General features: G+C 33.8%; 2 protein-coding genes and 1 non-coding gene across 3 annotated transcripts; 2 read left to right on the forward strand and 1 right to left on the reverse strand.

Annotated features, from left to right (window-relative positions):
* Positions 1 to 7,657: 7,657 nt before the first annotated feature.
* On the forward strand, positions 7,658 to 10,262 carry LOC131656725 (uncharacterized). Its single transcript, XM_058926356.1, has 8 exons — positions 7,658 to 7,887; positions 8,479 to 8,680; positions 8,774 to 8,908; positions 9,045 to 9,123; positions 9,306 to 9,374; positions 9,489 to 9,564; positions 9,739 to 9,795; positions 9,955 to 10,262. The coding sequence occupies exons 2-8, from the start codon at positions 8,486 to 8,488 to the stop codon at positions 10,037 to 10,039; spliced, it is 696 nt and encodes a 231-aa protein (XP_058782339.1). The 5' UTR covers positions 7,658 to 7,887; positions 8,479 to 8,485; the 3' UTR covers positions 10,040 to 10,262.
* A 1,508-nt stretch (positions 10,263 to 11,770) lies between these two features.
* TRNAM-CAU (transfer RNA methionine (anticodon CAU)) lies at positions 11,771 to 11,842 on the forward strand. Its single transcript has one exon. It is a non-coding gene; the product is annotated as a tRNA-Met (tRNA).
* Positions 11,843 to 12,919: 1,077 nt separating this feature from the next.
* LOC131662451 (citrate synthase 3, peroxisomal-like) lies at positions 12,920 to 17,703 on the reverse strand. The gene is made up of 13 exons (XM_058932226.1): positions 17,263 to 17,703; positions 16,716 to 16,896; positions 15,968 to 16,053; positions 15,499 to 15,603; positions 15,162 to 15,224; positions 14,958 to 15,067; positions 14,676 to 14,795; positions 14,462 to 14,537; positions 14,264 to 14,337; positions 14,001 to 14,121; positions 13,732 to 13,829; positions 13,499 to 13,622; positions 12,920 to 13,341 (listed from the first exon to the last, which is right to left on the reverse strand). Exons 1-13 carry the CDS (start codon positions 17,524 to 17,526, stop codon positions 13,204 to 13,206), a joined length of 1,560 nt encoding a protein of 519 aa, XP_058788209.1. The 5' UTR covers positions 17,527 to 17,703; the 3' UTR covers positions 12,920 to 13,203.
* Positions 17,704 to 17,920: the final 217 nt, after the last annotated feature.

Below are 17,920 nucleotides of genomic sequence, written 5' to 3' on the forward strand. Positions count from 1 at the left end.
GCAATTAAATGAGTGCCATGGATAAAACACGTACCTTTAATCAATCGACCCTCTGGAGTAGTCTTTGAACCTGATAAAGTAAAAACTTTACCCCCAGTTTGATTCTTCTTCGGCTTAGGACACTGTGGACTAATATGGCCCTCTTCACCATAGTTATAACAAGTTACAGTCCTTCCTTTGCAGTCAACAGCAATGTGGCCTGCTTTACCACACCTGTAGCACTTCTTCTCTTCGCTTTTGCACTCGTGAACCCGATGTCCCGGTTCCCCACACTTAAAGCACTTAACAGGGGCACTAGAGTCTCCCCCACTAGGCTTCTTCCAACTTCTAGCTTTATAATTACCTCTACCATATGGTTTACCACGGTCCATAGGCTTCTTCCCTTTCTTGTCAACTAACTCGCGGGAGTGAGATGACTTCAACTTGAGGTTATCCTCTTCATAGATTCTACTATAATCTACCAAATCAGTAAACCGACGAATTCTTTGGTACCTGATTCCCTGCTTAATTTCATCACGGAGACCATTCTCGAACTTAACACATTTCTAAAATTCACCCGCTTCATCATTGTTATAGTGGACATAGTACTTGGACAACTCAACAAACTTTGAAGCATATTCCGGTACCGTCATGTTACCCTATGTCAGCTCCAAAAACTCAACTTCTTTCTTGCCCCGAATATCCTCAAGAAAATACCTCCTCAGGAATTCTCGTATGAATACAGCCCAAGTAACTGCTACACCTGCAGATTCAAGTTCATCCCTACTAGCCATCCACCAATCATCAGCCTTTTCAGACAGCATGTGAGTACCATACCTCACCTTCAGATTTTCAGCACAATCGATCACTCGGAAGATCCTTTCAATTTCCTTCAGCCACCTTTGAGCGCCTTCGGGATCGTGCGTGCCTTTGAACAACGGAGGATTGTTCCTCTGAAAACTGTTCAGCTGCCTGTCAGCACCAATACCAGCCCCATTAGCATTCCCTCCCAACACACCAGCAATCATGCCTAGAGCCTCAGCGATCGCGTCGTCGTTTCTTCCTCCTCTTCCGGCCATTGTTCTGCTAAATATCAAATAATATTCATTAGAACAAGAAGTATCGACAGTGTCAACCTTACACTAATCGCATACAAAGTATTAACAGACACTAAGACTCTGACTCAAACGACCGACTATGCTCTGATACCACTATTGTAACACCCTTCTAAACCCCGCGGAAAATTTAACAAAAATCAGAGTAAAACATGAAAAAGGGTATTACAACTCCAACAAAATAAATAAATATTCATGTCATGCCATAAAAGGAATGATAAACCAAAAATTATTCAGGTAGCATGTTAACACAGCGGAATATTCTTAACAACTGAATAATCAAACAACTGGAGTCGGGAACTCATAATTCCACCATAAACCATAAACAAAACAGAAGTTTATCAGCCAATTCTAAAATAACGTTCCCGGTGTTACACGACCAGAGCATGACACAGACTCAACCGACTCTAACGATTTACTTGACGAGCTAATCCTCACCAAGTACACAAGCTACTCCTCAATCTGAAAAATAACAACAGTAAGGGTGAGTTTCATTCGCATTAACAAATGTTATAGGAATATAAACAATACAACTTCATCCATACATTATTCACCCAAATTAATTATATTCAGATAGTGTAGCAACATTCATCAAATACAGTCATTCATACCAAAATATACACAAATTGTAATATTGGACAACTTCCATTCATGTTACAATTATACACAACAACCTAATGCAATGCAACTAAATGCATGTGGTACCAAACATGGGATAACCCATCTCACCGATCCACCACCATAAAGATTCGGCTACTTCTCTCACTAATTCCACACGATGGGAATTAGCTACCGCTGTCCCACCACCATAAGGGATACAGCCCACAACATGATTATGAAATGCATGCATCAACCATGACATGCTCATCATTAACATCCACCAACAATTCACAATCATTCATGTCACAACATACAAGCATAATAATATCACAACCATTTGATATTCACCACAACATAATACGTTTAACAGAACAATATATTATCATCTCAACAATCGTACTAGCTAAAACACCGCATAGCATGTTCGTACCATTACTCAAACTATCACCAATTACAATCGACAAAACCAACAAAATGATTTTTAAGTTATAACCCCCTAATATACATCATAAAATAGGGAATTAATTCATCTACCAGGTCCTCGAAACGGCGTACAAAAAGAATTAATGGTTCAAAAGTTACGGGTATTTAAAATAAACATTTTTCCAAAAAGCTTCAGTGGTAACCGGTTACCTAAATGATGTAACCGGTTACATCACTGACAGTAACTTTTATTTTTTCGTTTTCGCCCAGTGGTAACCGGTTACCTAAATGATGTAACTGGTTACATAATCGCGAAATGCAGTTCTTCGCCTATTTGAGACCATGTAATCGGTTACCTCCCTCATGTAACCGGTTACATTACTGATATAGCAGAAAAATCACTTTTCTGCAGCACTTCATTCATTCCCAATGCGAACCCAATCATACCAAAACGTCCAAAATCTCATCACAGCACGAAAATGCATATTTATACATACTTCTAACAGGTATTAACATCAATAATCAACATCAGACATCACTCATGGCAACTCAATTGCATCACACATCATACATTGAACCTAAGGTTCCACAAACCCCAAAACCCCAAACACCGACATATAATCCAATTCAGAATCCTAACATACGAATTCAATCGAATTATTCATAATACCCATAATAGAGGTTAATGAGAAGAATCCCCCTTACCTCGATGTCTAATTCTTGGATGCTCTTGCTCTTCGCACTTGCTCTTCTCCCAATTTCACGTTCAATCTTCTCTTCTCCTTTTTGGTTCTCTTTTCACAATATCCTCCTCTTTTCTATTTTATGAAAATATAACCTTATTTTAGAAAAAGGCTTTGCAACTGACACACCCCCCAATTGCTACTTGCGACACTGGCCCATTAGCCTCATCAATCCATATTTCTCAAATAATTCAATTAATTCTAATATTTAATTAAAAAAATTAATTAAATTAAATAAAGAAATTTATGGGGTGTTACACTTACCATTCACACACAAAATATCTCACTTTACGGTCTAAACTCAATTGCTCAGAAAAACCCCAAAACGCATAATATTACCTTAATAATATTTCCAGTACCAAAAATATGAAAACTTTCAATTAAATATTAGTCCGCCATCCCGAACTAATATCGATTGAAACGACTCCAAAAACGGTAAAATTCCAATAAACGTCACAAACGTCCAAATTAAGCATATACTTATTTTTCCTGGCGTTATAGAAGGTCTCTCCAGCCCATGGAACCTGTGTAATATGTATAAAAAACATGATGTAGTTATGGAATAGATCTTTGGAGTCTACATATCCCTACACAGAAAAAAAAGAAAGAAAAGAACTGATATGGTTTTTGTGTTGAATATTTAGTGGTCTAAAGGAAAAATTTATCGTTGACAAGAAAACCTTATACTTCAGGACTTGCGATCTGATTCAAAGTAAGCAGCTGCCACCAGAAGCTTAAATGTGCATGTGGACTTATGGTGGCCATGCCGAAAGGAAAGTTCTCAACCTTTTACACAATTTTGTGTTGTATATGGCTGTTATGATGCTCGCCATGTCGATAGAAATAGAAAAAATCAATTCAAATATACTAATTGTTAAATCCACTAAATTACCAAGACTTACTCATTCAAACATACTGGTTTTTTGAAATATGAATAGTTCAATTTGGTGTTTGAATACTCTGCTCATTTTTAAGAATTAATTTAAAAAGATAACAAACATGAACTGAATGGTGTTTATAACCTAAAATTTGACATCCACAAAATCAATTTTAAGATGATCTTGCACAGAAAATATTACTTTAAGAAAGGAAATATTTAGCCAGCAGTCCAGAATCATTTCAAAAGAAACTCATATATAATGTGTTACCTTGTCATCAAATAGAAGACTTGCCACTCATACCATATCGACAAAATAATCGAATTACAAGTTTGAGTTCTGAAATTGTGTGTCATGAATCTATCAATACCTTTATTTCCTTGAATGAGATTTTCACACGCTCTTCTGATACAAATAAAGGATCACTTCCTCCTTTCCTCGAATGCCCCGTGAGAAATCTTACGCTATTTACAATACCACAGCAAGTTAACGGAATCCATAGATCTGCTGCTATTCCAGATGATGTTGTTATACATGCAAATAATCTAAATCACAACTGCGCTGTGGAGAAAAAAAGAAATTATCTAACAGAAAAGAAGTCGTAGTGACTCCAACAGACAATGACAACAAAGAAATTATAGAATACAATTTGTATTTAAACACTCCAGTTCAATTTACAAAATTATCATAGCCTGTACAGTAGGGGGCTTTGCCTTCGCACCAGCTCGAGCAACCTAGTCAGTTATCTGTAAAATATAAGCAAACCCGACATTTGTTGTGCAATGAACATATAAACCATCTTGAACAACCTGACCACTTATCAGTAAACTATAAGTCATACCTGATAGTTGTCGTGCAATGAACATATACAAATCGAAGTTTTAATTTATAAATGAAATGCAGAGTTCCATGATCAAGATCAACTACCATTGCGCTAATAATTCCGATTCAAATAAGTCGATTTAAAGAGACCCTATAACTTAATTTGAAGGAACTTTGAACTCCTAGCAATGCAAAAAGATCTTGCCAACAAACTGAGGCAAAGGCAAAGACAAGTATTATGATGAATCCAACAAAAGAAGGTCTCATTAGAAGAAACAAATTGCATGAACCAACATTAATTCACAAAAATTAAAATTTGATACAAATTCAACAATTAAAACACAACAATAAAAATATAAATAAACAATTTATTCTATTTATATGAAGAAAAATTCTACACATAATCAAAATTCTAGCCAAAATTGCAATTATTTGTTTGACGTCCATTCTGGTTATATACCAAAGTTACTGGTTATGCAGGAAAGTAACAGACCAGGAAAAATTGATATCATAACATCTAAGTAGTATAACTTCACTTTATAAAACTTTATGGATGAATACATGAAATAAAATTCATCAAAATAATAGACCATGAATGAGGCCCTGAATGCATGGAAAAAAAATTGAACATTGAGCAAAATAAGAATCCATGAATCATCGGCTTTCTCTTCACCGACCTAACTTTCAACTTTTAAAAATTCTTGATTTCTGGCCCTTTTCAGCATGGGTAGGTTGAGGTGTAGTAGGATCACATTGACTTGACGGCATAGGTTCATTTGCATCAGAAGGCGTAGGTTGTGGTGAAAGCTAAAGAGAATATACCTCAAATAAGTGCGCGCCAGTCAAAGAAAAACTTCTCCGTTACCAAGATCCTACAACTTAGAATAAGATGGCTTAACATAAAATCATATAAGTCATCAAAAGTTTCTATTAAAATACTCTGCATATTTTGGATATAATGCTTCATCTTCTTTTAGGTGATTTTTCGCCATTTTCTGGTAAGCGATATAACAAATTTATTCCATGTGACATGAGAATCTCCCCAGTTACTTTCACTCTATAAGGCAGAAATAAAACACAATTAATTTAACTATAAAGCATTGAGTTATACCAGATATTAGTGTATATACTATATTAGTATGTGATCCGCAACTTACAAAAAATGATCCATAATATTTCTAAGCAATTAAAACTTACTCGACTAAGTTTGCGGAGCCCTCAAGCATCCATTTCATGATATCCTTAAGCTAGACCCTCCTCCATGACCTCTTCTACAATAGCTGCAGCTACCTCCAAAGTACTAATTCATATTCTGCAGATATGATTTAACTTTGAGATAGATAAAACTTCATTTTGAATTATAGCTTACAAAGTATATTGAATATTGAAAAGCATAGTTCAACCTGGATATTGAAGGGAAAACAACTCCTTTTAGGACCTCCTCTTCACCTCATTCCCATATAAAAGATTATGTTGTTGCTGTATAGGCACATTTTTCTATTGAAAAAGCACAGTCTAAAAAACACAATTAAGAAAACTAACCACAAAAATTCACAAATTGAAACCATGTCAGATCCAAATTTAATCATATGAATCTACTACCAATATGATCAAGTGGAAATTATTTATTTGAATACAATGAAACTATTCTAGAGTATATAGGTGTACACTTAATATTTCTACTCTCGTCTTTAACAACTATCTCAGGTCGAACTTCAATGAACTGATTGGCCTTCAAAACACCCTGTAGAGAAGAAACTATCATATGTTTTAGCATTGTCTATTCAAATAAACTCTAGATATAAGTGAAAGATGTTTTGTAAGGATAAAATGGAATACTTCGTGGGCTTTTGAGTTTTCAATACAACATTGAGGAATTACAAGAGTTTGGAGAGTGTTGTTCGGACCACCCTGAAGATCTCGAAGCGCGATGTCAATGATATAATTGCTTCAATCTGAACAGATTACTCATGTTAACATAACAACAATGCTAAAACGAAAAACCATATAAAATAGAAGAGAAAGAACACTTTGTAAGCAAGATTGAAAGTGAATTTTCTTATCCTTGAAAGTAGTTCCACACTCACAAAACAACCCCAATATCAACGTTGCCACATAATACACACAATGATAAATCAACCGAGTTACCTTTGAATGCACCGATTTTGCATCTTGCAGCGCTTTCGCCAAAGGATAACTTATCACAAAATTTTAAAAACACAATTTTAAAAATCAAACATCAGTCGTTCAGATTTTGAAACAGAAAATGGATGCAAAGAAACAAACAACTAGAACTTTCCAATAGGGACTAATGGAAGATTCAAGAACGAATCAAAACACAAAAAAGGAAGAAACTTGCTTTGCATACCTTGTATCTAAAGAAGATGATGACGGTTGCAGAGGAACAAAGTTGTGTATAGTAGAGGGAAGAAAGTTGTGTCCAGTTGAGGGAAGAAAGTGACGAGTTGTCGATGGGTATGAGTACAACGATGAAAACGGATGCAGGTAGGGTTTGATGGAGTAATAAATGGAGAGAGAAAGGGGTAGATGAGAATGTGAAAATGGAGATTGTGTGATAAAGATGAAAGGGAGAAGAATAGTATAGTAGAATGGACCATTGATTTGAAAAGGAGAAAAAATTTACCCGGTCATTTACATGTTCCAATTCCAAAATTTTGAAATGGTTTGAAAAAAATAAGAGGGAAACATTGAAAATGAGTTGTAGTTGCCACTTGTCATAATCCTTAGTTTTCATTCAACAACAAATGTGTAGTTAGTCAATTACATAAAAGAGCATTAATTAGTGTGAATGAAAATTGAATTAAAGGGCAATATAAGATGTTTGGTGGTATATTTCAATCTTAATTAGGTAGTTGATAATAAACGTTTCTAATCACATATAAATTTATAAAAAATATTTTACAATCCAATAAAAACTAAGAAAAATCTCTAAATTTAATATTCAAAATAAAATTACTTTCTTGTATAATAAACAAGAAAAATCTTCCTCCCGTTAACAAATTGTAACATTGATTATAATATTATCTTCATTTTCTTTTTTCTTTTTTTTTTTTCACAGAGCAAAGTTAAAAATTTGCCACCGTGTTTGTTTATTCGTACTTCGGTTCCAAGCCCTTGTTACAGTTCACGAACACCTCCACGCGCACGTTAGCATTGTCTTCTCTAAAGAGAACAGAGCGCGTGATCTCACGCGCGAAATCGTTCTTCTCTTGCAACCATATAAACACAGTCTCCATATCTATCTCCTCTCCGATTCAGCATCGTCGCCGTCCCTCATTTCCGATCCAATTTCCTTTGACAGAATCCGTAAGCACTTCCGAAATCCCTCGTTACTGTGTCCAATTTAATTCAGCTTCTTTTTTCATATTTGAATGATCCTTGATCTTTTGTTCTCTTAATTTCAATTTTTTAAATTAAATTTCGATTATTTTGTGTTTGAAGATGAAATTTTGATAGATTATAGTTTAAATTGGGGATTGGTGAGAATTTGTTATGTTTCTGCTATTTTTCCTGATATATGCTTAAATTTTTGTAATCAGAAGAAATTATTGATCTTCTATTATTAATTAATGTTATGAATTATTAAAATTATTGAATATTCAATTAGCACTGACACCTCGGAAAAAAGATAAAAGATATGTAGGGTCCATGTAGTGTCGTTGTAAACCACCACTTACACTTGTCACTACGTTTAATTTATTAATTTTTAAAATTATTAACGATATGGACGTGTCAGTGTTGGTGTCATGTTTCTGTCTGCGTGCTTCATAATTTATCAATAATGGTCTTAATTTTTCAAGCTTAGCTTAGTGAGAAGTAGAAAATTGGAAGATTAATATGTGTTTGTTTTAGTTTTTTTCTTAGTGAGTTATTTATTTTATGAATTGTTGTTATCAGTGTGAATATGATGAGACGGGATCCAGTGTTTGTGAAGAAGAAGCAATCATCGGCTCCATCATTGGTTGATCTTTGTGTTCAGAAAGCTATAGATAACGTAAGATACCTTGGAAATGTTGGTCCTGTGGATCATCATTTGCTTGAGCAAATTTTGCCGCATTGCACGCTTGATCAGTTGATGCATATCGAGAAGGCCAGCGAAGTAAGACGGGTTTTTGTTGTTTTTTCTACCTACGAGTAAAAAGTTAGAACAAGACTGAAGTAGTTCTTTAATTTGTTGGATTTGATTTTTCAGGGGGATTTGAGCCCTGTAACTGATAAGTTGTGGAAAAAGTTCTTCGAGAAGCAGTTTGGTTTGAATTGCACAAAAGAAGTAATTAAGAGGATGGCGCAGAAAAGAGTGTCATTCAGATGGTTGCAGTTGTATGAGGTATTTGCTCTTTACTGGTTTTCTTTTTTCTTTTTTCTTTTTCAGACTCAGTTATATTTTAGAACTTATAGAAGTATCATGTGTATTGATTTCACGCTGTTTTTTTCCTCTAACCCGGTTCTAAACCTATACACAGGCTAAAGTAAAGGAAATGGCCGAGGCTGAGAATGAAGCACTTGATCGAATCAGGCAACGCTACAAGAGTGAAGATGCAAGTAATGACTTTTTCTCTACCTTTCTGCTACTTCCTTTTCCCTTCTAATAAATATGCATGTGCAATACAAAAAATTGACGAGCCTGAAATTTTACATTGTAAATCTATATAGCAACTCTTGTGTAGCTATATGATTGTCATCTCTTTAGTTTAACATAGTTACGAATTATTCGGACTATGCAGGAAAACAGACCAGGCAAGTAAAGATATGCACCAAAGTTCCACCTTCAAGTAAAAAGAGGTTTTGGGGAGGTAATTTATTTACTTATTTATTTCTGTATGTTTGTTTCCCTCTACTTCACTCTAATTCACTCTAATGTAGCTTTTATTTGTTAGTTGTTTTTCATCTTTGAGGATCTTTTGTAGATAATGGACCTGGATACAACGTGTCAAATGTGAAGAGCAACATAATGAAGAAGTCAAAGATAGAGTTTCTAAAGTGGTAAACGTTTCTCTTTTATGATTAGATAATCGGATGCTTCCAAATATTTCAGAGATCACTTTACTATGAAACATACTAAAAATTTGTTTGTTCATGCATCTTGAAATTGTATGCTCAAACTTAACCTAATGTTTACTTAATTTTCGTTGATTTGTTCGTCTAAACTTCTTGCAGCCGCGAGGTAAAAAACATTGCAGCAATGAATAAAAGTTCTATCCAGAGACCTGCCAGGTACCATATAATATAATATAATATCATTCATTGTTTGGTTGGTAGAGTAGAACTATTTCTTGGCATTTGTTTTTCTCACAACAAACATCGTTTTCTGGTTTTTCTCCACTCTTTCTGTTTTTCTCGACAATTCTCATGCTGTTGCACTGTGTTATGCAGTTCGTCAAGCATGATGAGGAGTGGAAGCATGTCTGGAATTGGTTCATCTTCCAAAGATCCTAAATCTTCAAAGAGGTTATTTTAGGAGCGAAGTAAGAAAGATAGCAATGCTATGTATCATATGTATCATTATCTGGTTTTAAATTGTGATGACATTTGATGCCTACTAAAAATTGTATTATCATTATTTGCTTCTTAAATTTGCTTGATTTAAATTTGCTGGTGTATTGTGTAGATAGCATCAAGAATTGCATAATTGTTGTAATATGTTGATTTCCATATATAAATGCAATTACAGTTCCTTTTCACATCCAAGGTTCATGTTTAAGTATTATGATGGAAAATGAAATATAGAAATTTATTTAGAGAATATAAGCACCAAATTCAACAAAAAAAAAAAGGAAAAGAAAAGAATGATAGAGATCATAGTTCAAGGATCTAACACGTGAAGGTATACTTCCCTTTCTAATTATAGCAAATCACATGAAAGTTTATTTGAGGGCCAGAGTCTGCCCATCTAAATGCCGGGTTCATGTGAATGTCATTATTTTTCTATTGAAGATGAAATGTATTTCAAAACTTTCACCAGTGACTTTTGCTAAACAAGTATTTTTTCCGGTGCCAAAAATTGAGGGTATTAGTATATCCCATGTTTATTCATACATCCGGTCGAAAATTTAAAAATTCTTTTAGAATTCGGATTCCAATTTCTAGAAACGTGAATACATAACAAATTTCCTTTAAAGCACACAAAATCTAAGTTAAAAATATGTTCGAATATTAAAATATGGAATATAAACTTATGGATATTGAAGTAAAAAATATGTTCGAATATTAAAATATGGTATATAAACTTATGGATATTGAAGTAAACAACTTATAGATATTGAGATTCGACTTAAGATAAGCACACCAAAACCCAAAATTAGAAATATTAAAAAGTAAAAGGACTTGTCTAGATTTTGAAATCCAAAAACTTTCATTTATGTATCCGCACTTAAACTTTTCTCTCTACCTCCTCTTCATTTTCACCAAATTTGAATAAAAGTGGAAAAAAAAATTGGATGAACAATCTAATGTCAGATATGTTTTCAAAATAAAATTCGAAACAAATATGTTATAATCATCTACAATAAAAAAATAAAAAATAAAGAATTGCTATCCATCAACACACATAGTTAACAAGCCCCCAAATATCCATGTAAACAAGTGCAAAATATTTAATTGAGGTTTAAGCATCTTGAAAATCTAATAGTAAATTAAAGAATACAAATGATTACCCTTGATATAACAATCTTGAAAATGAAGCAGAGTTTTGAGGTGTTGTCGAAGTATATAGTACTTTGAGCGTATTGAGGATATAAGATTCGTGTGATCCATTACAAGATCATGTTAAGGAAGAAAATGAAATAAATGTGTTGACTACTAATACCACTCACAAAACTAAAATAAATCATTTCTAAATTTATTGAAGTTGAACGGAATAAAAAAGTTAATGTCAAGTTACTCAAATACAAAGAATACAAGTGACTTAACTAACCCACTAGAATAACCAACTAACAAATTAACTGACAAACTAACCGAACAATTAAAAAAGGCTAATGGAAATTTAATATAGTTTATGTGTGCTTTTTTTCAAAAATAATTTTGTTAGACTGTATATTTTATGCTAAAACTGAACTTATTTTGATTAACTTTTGAACAATAGAGTGGGCGATGAAACATTACAATTGCAAATATGAATTTTCCACAGCTGAATGCATTTCCCAGAATGACTATGCATTAAATACAACGTAATTGCGAAACATTTCAACAAATCAGAGTGGCGCAGCGGAAGCGTGGTGGGCCCATAACCCACAGGTCCCTGGATCGAAACCAGGCTCTGATAAATTTGATTTTTTTTGTTGTATGCTATTTTTTCAACACTACTTTGGCTTCTTGATCCGTTACTTTTTACCCGTTCAATTACAAATTACTTAATGTTATTTCACTATTTTAGTTCTCAATTCACAAGCATGTTTCGTGTTCTAATAATTGTTAACTTCTATTTATATTTTCCGGATTCAAAATTTTGTATCTTACTAGACTAAAGTTTATACAAAATAAATTTTTTACATGCATTATACTTTGTATATCAGTATGTGAAGCTTGACCTAATAGGTCTCTCTCTTTAGTTGTCCAAATCCATTAGATTTACCTCTGAGATACACAACTCAAGCATGGAATTTAGTATGTGAAGCTTACGTCATACGACCGTGCAAGAGCGTGGAGCTATGCTCGTGCGGCTTACGTCATCCGTTTGCGTATGATGCATGATATGCCATGAAACACCTTCCTAAAAGACCACAATTTTTAGAAAGAACTTGGTATAAATGATTGAGGTGGAGTTCAATGTGACCTGAACATGCCAGTTCACCGTTCACCAAACGTCGAGTATGTTAAGGTATAGATGTTTGTTCTTAATCACATCGGCCTAAACCAGTCCACAATCCATCAAGTATCAAGCTTGTTAAGACATGCCTGTTTGTTCTTCATCAGACCTACCTATATATCATTCCAATAGTATATCACTGCAACTTTTGTTTTGCCATTCATAAGCAGTTCCTATTCCATTTTATTTGTCTATTTGCAATCTAATATGTAGAAATTTGAATACTTCACTGATAAAGCAATTCTATGTTGTTTTATGTTAATCAAATACCTACATTCCAAACATTTTCTAGTAGAGATAAATCAGATGGAAATCCTCTTGCAGTTCAAATTATTTACTGTTTTATATTTTTTCAAGAACTCATATCCCTTCAAAATGTGCCATTAAGATTTAGGATGCAAATTTACAAACTAGTTTGAATCAGCAATCAAAAACAAATTTATCTCTCTCTTACACACACAAACAAATATTAGTTTTGCTTATTTCATAAATGTTAAGTTCCAACAATAACAATTACATGTGCTACTAGCATAGTTGAAAGCTGAAAGCTTGAAATTGCAAATCTTCCACTACCACCATTCTAATACAGGGTAATGACACAAGCTTACATTGTTTATGCAGTGACATGCTACTACTTCAGGAAATTTTTGTCACTTCCTAGTTATAGCAAAATAAATTAAGCAACAACCATAGATAATTTGATTTGTATACAAGAAAATAAATAGTAACATTTACTTTTTTAACTCTCGACTTTATTCATAATTATTCATTATTTCATGAAAATTCGCTTGTAAGTTCAAGTTGAGTCTGCTGTAGGCTTAAAGCCCAGATCCAGCAAGTCGCCTCTTTGACGCATTCGATACAGATAACTGACCGAGCTTGTCGGTGTTACTGTCGCTTGAAACAGTTCTTTCTTTGGTTGGTGCATAATGTCGCAGCCATTCTCCAACATATACCTGGAACATGAAATAGTTTAGGTTAATGTAAATTTTCGGTTACTTTAAGGATGATATAATTCAGCCTCAAATCGGTAAAGTTAGAAAAACATTTTTCAGAGGTATCGGTGCCACAGAGATAATAACAAGGAGATATAATTTAATCAAAAGAAATAACCTGTTGAGGTCTCATGATCTTTGTATCAGGATCATCTAAAGACTCTCGCCAATGTGATAAATATCCAGCCATACGAGGGATAGCAAATAAAATAGTGAAAAATTCGGGTGGAAATCCCATAGCCCTGAGATTTTGCACAAATCCATCAGATCAATCTTACTAAAAAAAATTGGGAGGAGAGTGACATATCTTACGCTACCGAGTTAGAAAACAAGATGTAGTAATAGATTTACCTATAGATTAATCCAGAGTAGAAGTCGACATTTGGATATAGCTTCCTCTTGATAAAATACTCATCAGACAGAGCAACCTTCTCCAAGGCAACAGCAACCTACATAATCAAATAATGCCATATAAAATTTTCAATTTTAAATTAAATAAATTGAACCGAGTCGATATTTAATGAATCAATGAATTATTGATAAGTCTCAAGAAAAATACACGTAGAAGAAAAAAAAATCGAAAAATGTGTTTTGATATTGAATACAAAATGGATAAGCACCTCTATCAGAGGATCCCGGCCAACAATGGAAAAAACTTCCTCTGTCAATTTTTTTAAGACCTTTGCTCTAGGATCATAGTTTTTGTACACACGATGTCCAAAACCACTCATCTTTCGCTTCCTAGAGAAAAAATAACAGACAACAATATGATAGAAAACTACGTAAAAAAGCAGGAGACGAAAAAGAGAAAATCATCAGCAAATCAGCACTCTTTATAGATAGGAAAACACAAGACCCAGAAGATGTAAAAGATAATATAAACCTTGCTTTAACACCCTCAATGAACTCTGGAATATTATCAACATTTCCGATTTCACTCAGCATTTTGAGGACAGCCTGTATAATGGAAGGTAAAATTAGCATTGTCACACATGAGTGTTCTGCTTTGGATTACTTTTCGCGTATAAATATGCAATAAAAAATTGATTATGACTTAAGTGACTTGAACCATTTATATTACCTCATTAGCTCCACCGTGAAGAGGTCCATATAGAGCTCCAACACCACCAGCAATAGCAGTGTATACATCAACGCCACTGCAAATAAGATTATAGTTAAAGAAACATATAACAGGCTGCTTTATTTTTCTTAGGAAATTGCTATTCACTCCAAACTGTTTCCGATTCAGTATGGTTTATTAGCAGCACTCTTTTGATAAGTAGTGAGACATTTACCTTGATGCAAGGTGGCGTACAGTTGATGTAGAGCAATTCATTTCATGCTCAGCATGCAGGATGAAGATGATGTCCAGTGCACGAGTTAGACGAGGATTGGGTTTATATGAACAATTGCCACTGAAAACATACATGGTGGAGATTTAATGAGTTAGACTTATGCCGATAAAATACTTGAATCTGAAAATTTCTCTCGTTCTGATGCCGTTCGATCATCAAATATTAAATCATAAACTTTGTTTTTTTTGGTAAGTATAACATGTTACTTCTGAAAATACATACAGAGAATCAAGCATGTAAAGAAAGTTCTCTGTGTAAGACAGTTTGTTGGATGGAAGCACAGGTGGCCTTCCTGCGAGTCTAAGATTAATCGCAGCAGCAATTGTTGTGATCTGCCAATAAGCATAGAATTGAATGAATATTACACAAAAATTCATAAGGTTGTGTTTAAACAGTGTAAGGAATTCATAGAATTGAATAGCAAACCTTTCCAATAATCCTCACTATTTGTTTGTCCCTTACTTGCTTTGAGTTGTAGATATCAAGACCCTACATTAAAATATAAGAAATTGTTTAAATAAAGATAAAATGTGAATCAAATAACATAACATGGAAAAATGTTGAATCCCGATAAGAAATAAAGTTTTGTTCAGTACCCACATGTATATTGAAATAACACATTAGAAAAATTAACATCCCTTATGAATCAGTAATCAAATAATGAAAATCGTCAAATCACTATGTTATAATTATTCAATTGCATCAATGCTGAGCAGCTCAAAAGATGAGTTACTTTATCTTGATAGCAGTTTATGTTACTTACTCTGAGAGCAGGATTTGCATCAGGATGATAAACAGATAAAGCACTTAGAGCGTTAACAAGAACACCCATAGGATGTGCATCTTGAGGCATTGATTGTATGAGGTCCTACAAAACAAATGTTATGCAACCATTCAGTTAGATAGAATAAACCAATATTATTAATTGCATATCGTGGAACATAGTGGTTTATTCAAATTCCACTAAGCAATAGAGCTATATAACGCCTCTATTTGGCAACATGTTGTACTAAATAGCATATTGCGCAACAATAGCGATTTGTTCAAATTTAGCATGTTACAACGCTATAGCTCTGCTATTTAACAACATTGAAATACACGCACATTTCTAAAAAAATGGACAACGGAGCTTTGTAGAGAGATTGCACGAGAAATTATGAAGCCTAGAATAACATTTATCAACTTGCTAGTTAGATGAAATAACAAAGTTATCTGATAACAGAAAAGCTCACCAAAACTCCTTGTGGTACGGCTGAATGCTGAGATACAGCAAACTCCCAATCTTGTAACTGACGTGCAGAAGGCAAGTTTCCATACACTAAAAAGACGGAGTTAGAAAACCTCAACGAGTTTTATCTGACATGAAAATTTGCATCTAAGCTAGTCCATGGTAGGAAAAAAATATTGATCTACATATCATAAACAAAGACTATAAAAGTAGGGTCATGTTTAGGCTATAAATATTTGATCCCATAACTCATAATTATACTATACTCGGGAGTTTCAGCCTCAATTTGTACTATTTATTATTATATTGCACTTGATAATTTAGTATAACCAGTTTAAAATAGTTATCCATAGCTGTGTCTTATCTGTTAAGTATCAATATTCGCTACTCGACAAATCAGAAAAGTGTTTAGTCATTAGTTATTTATTTCAAGCAACTCCATTTTCGATACTAAACGCTTACTTGTTACAATAAATTGATGAAAAATTGGCGAACAGAGCATCTCAAGTTTACAGTCTTACTTCTCTTAATGTTAGTACATGCTTCTCTTTTTACTAAATACCAGTTAAAACTATTTGATTATAAAACATCAATACATAATTTTGCAGCTACAAAACTAACATATGAGTATTGACAATTTCCTTTATACTAATTCTCTAGAATAATTTGGCTTCAAACTCCAAAACTTCTATACACGACCCTGCATAAAAATTTCACACACATGGAAGTTTTTTTTTTATAAAATTACTCACATATGAGATATGCCACTTCGGGAAAGGTACTTTTCTCAGCCAACTCCTCAATAGGGTATCCTCTATATCTAAGGATTCCCTCGTCACCATCAATATAAGAAATCGTCGAACGAACAGGAGCAGTATTCAAATAACCAGGATCATAAAGCTTGAGCCCCTTATCATTCTTCCCAGTCGATATCTATAAACCAAAAATTACAGAATCACATAATCCACAACAAATGAACAAGAGAAGAAATCAAATCACACCGATGTAACAATTGAACAGCATTTTATCAACCCACTTATGATTTCATCATATACCTCAGAGTAAAATAATTATTTGGATAAAATTCCATAAGTTTCTAATTATAAACTCAACAATCATCATAGAAAGGATCAATATTGAACAAGACCCAATTCAACAAATCAGATATTATTTGGAGTTCCAAATCTAAAATTGAAAATTCATCAACACAACACAACACAAGTTTCTCATACTCTAACAGACAAAAAAACAAACAGTTAATCAGCAATAGGCAATAGATCACGACCCAGTTATCATCACCTTCTTGAAATCATTGGCTTTGACAGTCCCATCAGGAGTCACCTCAATACTATACTTCTTCCCGGTACGTTCATCAACAACAGTGAGACTCCCTTTAACATTCGGCGGCGGAGAGATCCCGGAGGAAGCCGAAAGATGAAGAGGCTGGATGAGTCCCTCGGCGGTGGTTGAGGAAGACGGAAGCAAATGAGCTGTGAGGGTAGCCAAACGGTTCCGTGCAGCGTCGTGCACGCGCGATTCCGTGGTACTGGTTGTCGTTGACATTGTAGGATGATACGATGGTTGTGTTTGTGATTGTGTTTATGTTTGTGTTTGTGATTTTTGTTCTTGTTTGAATGGATTCGAAAAATAGGGATCGGATTAGTGTTAATTAGTGGAGATTAATTATAATTAGTATTGGGATTAGAATGTTTTGGAATGGTGTTAATTGGAAATTGGAGTTGAAGTAAGACTCACGTGTTTTTATTACAAATTCATAATAGATTGGTGTTACGTACGGTACACCACATCCTTCTAAATTATAAAATTTTGGAGATTAGAACAAATGTCTAAATCAAATATATCTAAATGAGAAAGTAATTAATGAAAATAAGTCAAAACAATAGCATTCCTTTTAAAATTTTACTAGATTTATGGCCTGTGCACTGGTTTAATTAGA

The sequence above is a fragment of the Vicia villosa genome, linkage group LG3 (assembly GCF_029867415.1).
Source record: "Vicia villosa cultivar HV-30 ecotype Madison, WI linkage group LG3, Vvil1.0, whole genome shotgun sequence".
In the NCBI taxonomy this organism is placed as follows: Eukaryota; Viridiplantae; Streptophyta; class Magnoliopsida; order Fabales; family Fabaceae; genus Vicia; species Vicia villosa.

Bases quoted from the DNA above. Each gene is read 5' to 3' on its own strand.
- LOC131656725 (XM_058926356.1), top strand. From the start codon at position 8,486: ATGATGAGACGGGATCCAGTGTTTGTGAAGAAGAAGCAATCATCGGCT. The intron at 9,124-9,305 runs GTAATGACTTTT...CGGACTATGCAG, and splicing joins CTACAAGAGTGAAGATGCAA to GAAAACAGACCAGGCAAGTA. The intron at 9,796-9,954 runs GTACCATATAAT...TGTGTTATGCAG, and splicing joins TCTATCCAGAGACCTGCCAG to TTCGTCAAGCATGATGAGGA.
- LOC131662451 (XM_058932226.1), bottom strand. From the start codon at position 17,526: ATGTCAACGACAACCAGTACCACGGAATCGCGCGTGCACGACGCTGCA. The intron at 14,796-14,957 runs GTATGTATTTTC...GTATGTTTTCAG, and splicing joins CTTTACATGCTTGATTCTCT to TGGCAATTGTTCATATAAAC. The intron at 13,623-13,731 runs GTAAATCTATTA...GCAAAATCTCAG, and splicing joins TACTCTGGATTAATCTATAG to GGCTATGGGATTTCCACCCG.